General features: G+C 41.2%; 2 protein-coding genes and 1 long non-coding RNA gene across 3 annotated transcripts in view; 2 read left to right on the top strand and 1 right to left on the bottom strand.

Moving 5' to 3' along the window:
- The window catches only part of LOC140322749 (uncharacterized), a 9,281-nt gene extending 8,929 nt beyond the window's left edge, over nucleotides 1–352 (bottom strand). Inside the window, exon 1 of the long non-coding RNA XR_011919240.1 lies at nucleotides 222–352. This is a non-coding gene — a long non-coding RNA (uncharacterized lncRNA). The remainder of the gene's footprint in view (nucleotides 1–221) is intronic.
- The window catches only part of WRAP53 (WD repeat containing antisense to TP53), an 18,539-nt gene extending 13,739 nt beyond the window's left edge, over nucleotides 1–4,800 (top strand). Inside the window, exon 6 of the mRNA XM_072398854.1 lies at nucleotides 3,725–4,800. Within this exon, the coding sequence (XP_072254955.1) occupies nucleotides 3,725–4,001 (277 nt within the window). The 3' untranslated portion in view covers nucleotides 4,002–4,800. The remainder of the gene's footprint in view (nucleotides 1–3,724) is intronic.
- On the top strand, nucleotides 455–3,228 carry LOC140324839 (uncharacterized). The gene is made up of 3 exons (XM_072402966.1): nucleotides 455–546; nucleotides 1,073–2,042; nucleotides 3,126–3,228. The coding sequence occupies exons 2-3, from the start codon at nucleotides 1,180–1,182 to the stop codon at nucleotides 3,226–3,228; spliced, it is 966 nt and encodes a 321-aa protein (XP_072259067.1). The 5' UTR covers nucleotides 455–546; nucleotides 1,073–1,179.
- Nucleotides 4,801–9,226: the final 4,426 nt, after the last annotated feature.

Genomic DNA, 9,226 nt, shown 5'->3' with positions numbered 1-9,226 from the left:
CTTTCTGAGGGCAGTTGAGGCATAAATTGGCTTTCTGAATTCAGATGGGGCATGGCTGGCTTTTCTAATGTTAGTTGATACTACTCTAAAAACCCTGCAAATCTTACAGCTAAACTTATCACAAAAATCTTTCTACAGCCTAAAAGTATATACAAATAAAAAAGTAAGCTAAGAAAAAAAACAACTAGCAATAAGGAAAACGATATAATAGTAATACGAACCACTAAGTTAGGAAAGCAAAAGTCTCCAATCGCTTTTCAATCTTCCCACGACTCGACGATCCGTCATTAATCCAGCACGCGTGCTTGTGATCTTTGGGTGGGAACGCATCTCTATTTATGTTCACTTCGAAGCCCTTGTTCCCGCCCCATCACACGTGCTTACAGTTTCCGAGTAAGCCATTGGCTCGTGTGCTTTCGCTTTCTATTGGCTGCGTGATATTTACAAGCATTAGCCGCGCTGATTGGGTATAGCGTCATCACGTGCTGGTGGAAACCGGAAGTGTCGCCGCTGTTAGAATTTTACATGTGTATGGATCCTGCAGAGGTGAGAAAATGCGTTTCATTGTACAATAGAAAGTCCTGTCTGCTTTATTATATATTCTACAGAACACAAGGACATAATATAAGATAAAACACGACTCCTGTCTGCATTATTATGTTTTCTTGTATTTGGTATTTGCTTTTACTCATGTACATGAAGTGTTCTCGAATAAAGTTGCATGTATGTGGATGTAAAAATCTTATATATGGCATGAATTAATGTGAGATGATTAAACTTTAATACAATTAAAATAAAATGTGTTTAAAATCCTAAATATACATGTGAATGCAAACACAAATGCACATGTGTAGGTGTGCATGCATACGTAAATAATGTTTGCTCCGCATGCGTAAGCTGGTGCCAGGAATTTTTCCAGGGCCATAATCACCATCAGCTCCCAATTAATGAGTCTCATCTTTTTTTATTTTACCACCAAGGTTGTCATTATTTGGTCTCATTGATCACTAAACTCATTTGAGGTGAATCTAATACTATTCAATCCTCTGTTTATCTTCCTTTTCATTGCCAGGAGGTCCACCATCTTTATGGGAAACTTAAAAGCAGTTTTGTAATTGGATAAATATAAATTCCTGAAGGTTCCTATGGCCTGGGGATATTCATTTATCCGGAAACACCATGGCTGAAGAAGGTTTGGTGTTGGAGCAAAGCCTTCCCTGCGCTCCTGAAGAGACTTTGGAGGGAGATGCTGGCTCCTTGGATCAAAGCAGTGTTGATATTTCTGAGAATTCATCTGAATGTAGACCGGGGTCAAGGGACAATGTAGATGAGACATCCAAAAATGTTAATATCTCATCAGATGGAAGCCATGTTGATGTGTCTGGGAAGCCTCCTGAGATGATGGCTGAGGAAAGATTTTGGTCTTCAGAAAGTCATATTGTTGTTGCCAAGTCTTGCACCGATGGTTTGCTTCAGGAGGAAGACTACTTGGCGTTTCAAGCAAGGAAGCCTCCTGGGATGTTGGCTGAGGAAACACTTGGGTCTTCAGAGAATCACATTGGATCTGGGGAATCTTTCAACTTGGTTCAAGAGGAAGACCCTTTAAAATTTCAAGCTGTGACGCCTCAAGAGATGTTGGCTGAGGAAAGACTTGGGTCTTCAGAAAGTCACATTGTGGAATCTTGCATTGATGGTTTGGTTCAACAGGAAGACCCCTTTGCATTTCAAGCTGTGAAGCCTCCTGAGATCTTGGCTGAGGAAAGGCTTAAGTCTTCAGAAGGTCACATTGCTGCTGAATCCTCAAAGCATGGTTTGGTGGAAGAGATTGGTACTAAGACCAAGGAACAAAATATTCATCTTGGAAGTAGTGCAGGTGGTTTTTCAGAAGACAACAATCAGGAGCCACCAAACAAGAAGCCGTGTCTTGATCACACGGGGCCGGTCTGTAACGTTTGCATCCATGAGGTGGAAGATGTCCAGGAAGCAGACATAGAACAGGGAAATCCAGAAGACTCAACCAACACTACAGAGGAGACCTATTAGTAAGAGACCAGTGGGGACCTTATACTGTGGGTTTGGTGGCTGTGCCCCACTGTTGAGGTGGTGCATGCCTGTCCCTAGGCCCATATAAGAACCACCTCTGCTTATATTCCATGTGCACCAGTGCGTCACCCCTACAAGTGCATACACATCATTCTGTCTTTTCTTATTTGCATGGTAGCCTGTGCTTGCCCCCATAATCCTAACTTCCAGTACACAGTGTTCTCCCTGGCTCCTTTAGTCTGGCGCACCAACTGGCCCCCCTGTGACCCCCAGATGTTTTTGCATGGTTACTGAATAGTTAGGTCACAACACAGGGGCCACCACCTGCCTTAATAAAACTTTCTAGAGAAAATACATCAGTTGGCATTTACCATGATCTAGTGTCTTTTATTTAGGTTTATAGTAATGTTTGATCACCTATAGTTAGCTATCGGGTATTATGGACCTTTAGGCCGCATGGTTCAGTCAGTGGCTAGCACTTTGCTACGTTGGGTCCCAGATTCAAACCCCAGACTGGGCACTATCTGCTACATGCCAAGTGACCTAAGAATATCTTTCAACTTTTTTTAGTGTTCATCATAAGGTGGGAAAGGATTCCAAATCTAGAACAAACACTTATTCTGAGGTGGCTAGTGGTCAGTACTGCAATCTTTTTGAATATGGTAAATATGTTGTTTCTCCAGACATTCATCCTGTGGTCGGGTATGACATAGCAGAGCACTGGTATTGGTGCCCCCCCCCCCCTTGGAGAATGAATAAGGAGAGGGGTATTCTGATCTATGGGCCTAACATCTCCTTGTACTGTCCATTCACAAAGCAGATCAATAGCAGCCTGGGCTCAGAACAAAAAGTTCTAACTGTTACTAGCCATCAAACTCTGAAGCGCTGTGAATTAAAGGTCATTATTACATCAGTAGCTGCTGTATAGGATATTTATTCTAGTTAGTTTTTGTTGAAGTTTTTCTTCAAAAAGTAATTTCTTTGAATTTGTTGGTGTTTTTTGACTTTTTTTTTCTCCTTTTGGTTTTCTTTGGAGTACATAAGATATTCTAACAAGCAGATTTTCTTTTTGCATCTCATAGTCCAGCATCGTATGACTTCTCTCAGCCTCCATGGACGCTGACTGGAGCATGGAACGAATACACCAATGTTCCTGAGAATTTCCTGAAAGGCTGCAAGTGGTGAGTGCCATCATTCGTCTCAGGTGTTATCCAATTCCATCATGAGCGGACAAGTCTGACACCTTATAAGAAAAGGTGAAACCATGGGTGGATATTAGGAACATTTCCTCCCAATAGAGGAGGAGCTGAAACCTTGGTATGATACCATTCCTTATTTTCCAGTATTCTAAGACCCATTTCTATACAATTACTATTACCACAATCACAACATTTCTACCTACATCAGATGGTTTAATAATAATATTTTTATTTTTTGTACATTCACTAAAGCTTGATGTTATGAAGAAAGATTGGAAGGTTTAGAAATAATAATCTGATTCGTTATTAGTTTAGATTTATATATCAACAACATATGTAGCGCGCTGTACGATAAATCATCTTTTCATTTCAATAGTGAAAATGTGTGGATTCTTGGTTAGAGGTGGAAAAATGTGGATTTGGGAGGAACATCCGGAAGAGTAGTTGAATCAGGGCCTGATAGTTTTTTCTTTTCCCTACAGCTCGGGACGTTACCTCCTCAGCGGAGACACTCAGGGCTTAGTGACGGTCTGGGACATGGAATCCCCTCCTGTGGAAGACATATTGTCACCGGCCCTCCAGTTCCAGGGCCAGAATGACTGCATTAATGGGATCAGGTTTGTAATTCAGAAGCTCGCACATTGTACAAAGAGAGAGACTGCTTTGGATATAGTAGGGAAGGGGTACAGCTTTTGTTGGGTTTTTTCTGTATGTATCCCTGCTGGGGAATCTAACCTTTTTCCATTTTTTTTGGGGTGACTAATATTACTGGGAATGTATTCCAGAATATGCCAGTTGTCACCAGGACACAGTGAGGATGACCTTTTGACAATTTCTGTTTTAGAGATAAATATGGATTTACCATTTGGAGAGATTTCCTCTCACTTCCTGCTGTCTTTATATTATATGAAGGCTACAGCATACAAAGATATATTAGACAATTTTAGTTCTGCTTTGTGCTAACAGAATGATGAAAGCTGTTTTCTGTTCCACCATGATTATGCCCCTGTGTACACCACTATCTCCATATAGACATGGTCTGATGACCACATACACACTGCTACCACTAGGGGGGGCCCTATCCACACCAACCCACCAGCCTTGGCCGGATGAATCCAAACTCAAATGCACGAAATGATCTGGAGTTGAGCAGCGTTTTGACTAAACTCTGTAGTATGAAATGCACGGTGGCCTTTTCTCTCCTAACTAAACCTGAATCATGGATTTTTATTCATGCATTTGGACAAGGTTTGAGGAATTTTGTGTGAGGAAACGTGAATGTTCAGTACAGAGCCCTGACTTCAACCCTAATGGACACCTTTGGGATCATTTGGTACTCTCATTATAAGGCCTCTCCTCCAATATCAGTACTGATGTCACAAATGCTTATTTTTTGGATTAAATCAATACCTATTCCTCACAATCTCATGGAAAACAGTTACTGAGTAGTGGATGGTGGTATAGCTAAAAGCTTTTTAATGGCCATGGTTTTGAAATGGGAAGTCCAACAAGCGTAAAAAAGGTGTGACCCCAGGAATTCACAAACTTTTGTATACATATTGTATAAATGATGAGACCTAGAAGGTTGGTGAATGCATGATGGGCCCATGGTAGGGAGAAGTTCAGAGGATGTTATGGCATCCTTAGAGGAGGAACTTTTTTTTTTTTTTTTTTTTTTTTATTTTGATGGTTTAGTAATCCTGCTTGAGCTGTCATCAGGCTTTACCTTTCCTCAGACAATCACAGAGCACTAGAGGTGATGAATGGGTAGACTTGTCCTCATTTAACCTCTAGTGCCAGGGATCCCATACTGACAGGAGGATTCCCACAGCAGTGTGGCCGTGGGAATCATCCTGTCATGGTGGGATAAACTGTAAAAAAAATAAGTTAGTTACACAAATCACACATTCAATAAAATGCTTTAACAATGAAGCTACTTTAACACTTTGTTTACACATGAATTTGCGCCACCGAATCCCGTGTTTTTCGGGTCGGGTCTATATTCTGGTCGAATATAAGGACAACCCGAATTCGAACACCAACACTAGTAGATAGTCCTGTCCAGCACACTGTAACTTCCACACAACAGGCCATCTTGAGCCCAACTCATTTCCTGTCTGATGGACTACAAGCATCATCTAGCCCATTGGTGCTGTCCATGCGCTCCCCTTTGCAGCCATTTGTCGTGTCAGCCATTAATTCGGTTCCATGTGTCAGCATTTTCTCTGGGTGTGAACACACTCTGGTATGCAAACACAGTTATTATTATTACACAGTATTTATATAGCACTGACATATTACTCGGTGATTTACACCAATTTTACAATTTTACACCAACGTTACCCACCATCTAATGTGCTTACCTCAGTCATATGTCATAATACAGTCTAAGGTCAAATTTTGGGGAGCCACTGTGCTGCCAGGAATGTGCTGATACAGTGTGTGAGTCACAATGATATGAACTGAGAAACACCCTTCTATTACACTTCTACTCAATGCAATTACAAAAGCAGTACAGGGAGCCGTGGAACAATGAATGTTGACACAGATGGTGGAAGGATATGCCTGCACAGCACAGAAACAATACAAATACCAGAGTTTGTAATTTATTGTCCTGTCAGCAGTGCAGAGAAGAACCAATAACCAAGTTACCGAGTTACCAAGCGAAAACTTGGAGACAAGCTCGGCATTAGGGGAAAGGGATATGGTCAAAGTTTTAAGTTTGGCTAGAGTTCAGTGTCAACACTGGAGTGAGTCATTTTTAATTACCCAATATTAGGGAAAATGTTGCTACTTTAGCTAAATGCATTTGGGTCAAAATGGAAGGGGAAATGAAGGTGGCGTCCATGTATGCAGTAGTTAGTACCTCGTAAAAGTGGTCTAAGGAAGGACAACTGGTGACTTGACAATTGGGTCATGGGCACCCAAAGTTGCATGACAACATGCCCACAGTAAAGCTACTGTAGTAAAAATTGCTGAAACCTGACCTTCAGAGAATGGTATCAGAGAATAAAGTACATTGCAGCTTGTTGCATAGGGTGCCCTCCTGTCCCTTCTCCACCTGCCAAAAACATCTACAATGGGTACAGGGGCATGAGAACTGGACCATGGAGCAATATAAGAAGATGGTCTGATGAATTACATTTTTCTGTATGTAAATAGATGGGTGTTTTGCTTGAATGAAATGGTAGCAAAATGCACTGTGGGGACAATGTCACATAAATGATCTTCTAATGGGATTTTGGTGCTCGATACCAGGACACCATAGATAGACACCAACCACACTTGTTAAGGGGGCCATACCTTGAGAAGGCAGAACTGTTTTGGAGACACAAGGGGGACCACAGGTGTTTTTTTTTAACATTAACTGATCGTTGTATTTCCATATTCTCATCACACACCAAAATATTTCCTTTAAATGTCCTAAACTCAAAAAGTAAATTTTACATGGATCTAGAAATGTTAATTGTATCCAAGCAGTACCCTGGAAATCTCTCAATTGGAATTCTTTTTGCACGAGCAATGCACAATCCTGTTCCTTGATCTGGATATCTGCATTGCAAGTTCATCTAAGGCTCTGCTGTCTATGTATGTTGCCCTTACCATAGAAAAATGAAGATTTGGTGTTGTCACCACTGTGCTGCTCATTGTTCTCCTTGCTGGAGGAGGAAGCTTTACCTGAGGACCTGCAATGGAAGGATCTCTCTCCTCTTTTATATATAATATAGATCTGTGCTTCCTCTTCTGTTGTTTCTTGATCACTAATGTTATCAGAGGGGCAGCTTTGACCTAACGAAGGAAAGCCCTGCCCCAACTAAGATGGCCGCTCCGCCAGACACACAGTGACAAAGCACAGTAATAGGAAAAGATTATTATTATTATTGCATGGAGACCACAGTCTATCGAAAAGACGAATCCTTTGTCCTCTGCCTTTATTTTCGGTCACGGCTTTTACAATTTCCCCTCATCATTCCCCTTTAATTTTCTCCCGCTAATAAACACCTAAAAATCTAGCGGGTTGGCCTGTTCCTCTCACACGCCCGCAATTATGGCCTGCTTGGCAGCACTTCACTGAAATCAATGAATTCGAGCTCATAAAGAACTCAAAAAATATGTTTTTCTTTCTGGAATATCCATCTGATGCACAGGACGTTATTGAGGAGACGAGGTTGCCATGGCAACAGATGGGCCTTGCTAGACCATGGCTGCTGATCTTAAGTCTAATTGTTAAATGACATGCGAAAAAAACACTGCAGACTGCTGACTAAAACATTACCGATGTGCCGGTGATGGGGTTTGTTATTTTTAATATCTCCCTCTGATAATACCGTAAAATAGAGTGGGCAATCGGCGCCGAATGCATCAAGGTGGAAAGTTGTTACTTATACAGACTTGTTTAATGCAGAAGCACATTAAAATTTGTTAACGCCATTCACAGCAGTGTACCCGATGTATGCCTAGTCACCGCGCTGTGTAATACCGGGCAAACGTCGCATGCTTGTAGATTCTCGCCCGGTCCTGTTTCGGAGAACATGCTGATGTCCTATGGGCTGCTAAAATAAAGAACCAAAGCGTAAATTTTACAGCAATATTTCTAATAATGGGGTTTATTTACTACAGGAGTTGAGGCCGCTCACTTAGCTTAGCTTAGTATATGACCTCATGTCCCACCGACTTCAACCATCCACTCACCATGTCATGCACAAAAAATAAGTCCCACGAATCTAGTTTTTTTGTACATGATTGTGTAGTCTTTTTAAAGTAAATTTTCTCTAAATTTTCTAAGCTAAGTGAAACATCCCTTAAATTGTAATAATTCACTTTGCTACGTAAACAGGCTAAACCCCCAGTGCTTCTCATTTTCAGTATGACTACGGCTCTCTACGTATAATGATTCTTCGGGGATCTGGAGCTGTCAGGCACGTACCGTGATCTTTTTATATCTCACAGCTGCGTCCGATATAAATTACACAGTCATGTGACACCAGCGTAAAAGTTGCTGACTTTTTGAAAAAATTGAAGAGGAAGCATTAAATCAAACAGAGCCTACAGAGAGAGCTGATGCACTTGAATTAAAACACAAGAACATCTTGCCTTTTATAAGCAACAAAATTATCAATAGTAGTGATGATCTTCTGTGCAGGAGATAAGTACACCCTTGGCCCTATAAGCTGGTTTTGTCCTAGTTAGCAGAAATTACTTTTGTAGGTGATTTGCAAAAAAATTCCACAGCGGTCTCTATTGTCAACTCATTGTCAGTTTTGGCTACTTCTCTAAGTTTCTTTAGTTACAATATATGTTGCTGGGTTTCCTTTAATGAACTGTCAATTTTGAATCCCCCACAACATTTCTATGGGATTCAAGTCAGGGCTTTGGCTAGGTCAGTCCATAACCTTCCACTGCTTGGTTGATTTGCTAATGATGATCTTTCAATCAGTATCCTTTTTGGACTGGTGGCCTTACATTCTGATCAAGCACAGGTTGATATAATGCAGAATTTATAGTTGGCTCAATCAGTGCGAGCTGTCTAAGCCCTGAAACAGAAAGGCAACCTCCGATCTTAAAGCAGCACTTTTATTAAAATAAAATAAAAATATGTACCTTTTCTTCCACAGAGCTCTTGATCTCTCCACAGCTTGCCTCAATTCAGTCCCATGCTGTCCTGGATTCTTCCTTTGTCCCGGCATGGAAGAAGCACCGGCGCCGCCATCTTCTTTTTTTGCTTATGTCAATGATTGCACACTGTGCAGGCGCAAGATGGGGTGACGTATCCTGCTATTAATGTAAAAAAAACGCACTTATCTCTCTGCATATGAGTGAGATCGGCACTTTTTTTTCACTGTGGGGAAAAGCCCCTTTTGCCCATGCCTGATCTCGGGCATGCGGGTTATCTAACTTTTATCCACCCTTTTATATAAAGTAAAAATTATAGTGATAGGTTTGTTTTAACATTTTCTCCACTATGCTTCACAGTTGGTATAAGG

The sequence above is a fragment of the Pyxicephalus adspersus genome, chromosome 2, assembly GCF_032062135.1.
Source record: "Pyxicephalus adspersus chromosome 2, UCB_Pads_2.0, whole genome shotgun sequence".
In the NCBI taxonomy this organism is placed as follows: domain Eukaryota; kingdom Metazoa; phylum Chordata; class Amphibia; order Anura; family Pyxicephalidae; genus Pyxicephalus; species Pyxicephalus adspersus.
Note: the sequence above shows the minus strand (reverse complement) of the source record. Positions and strands in the feature narration are given on the sequence as shown.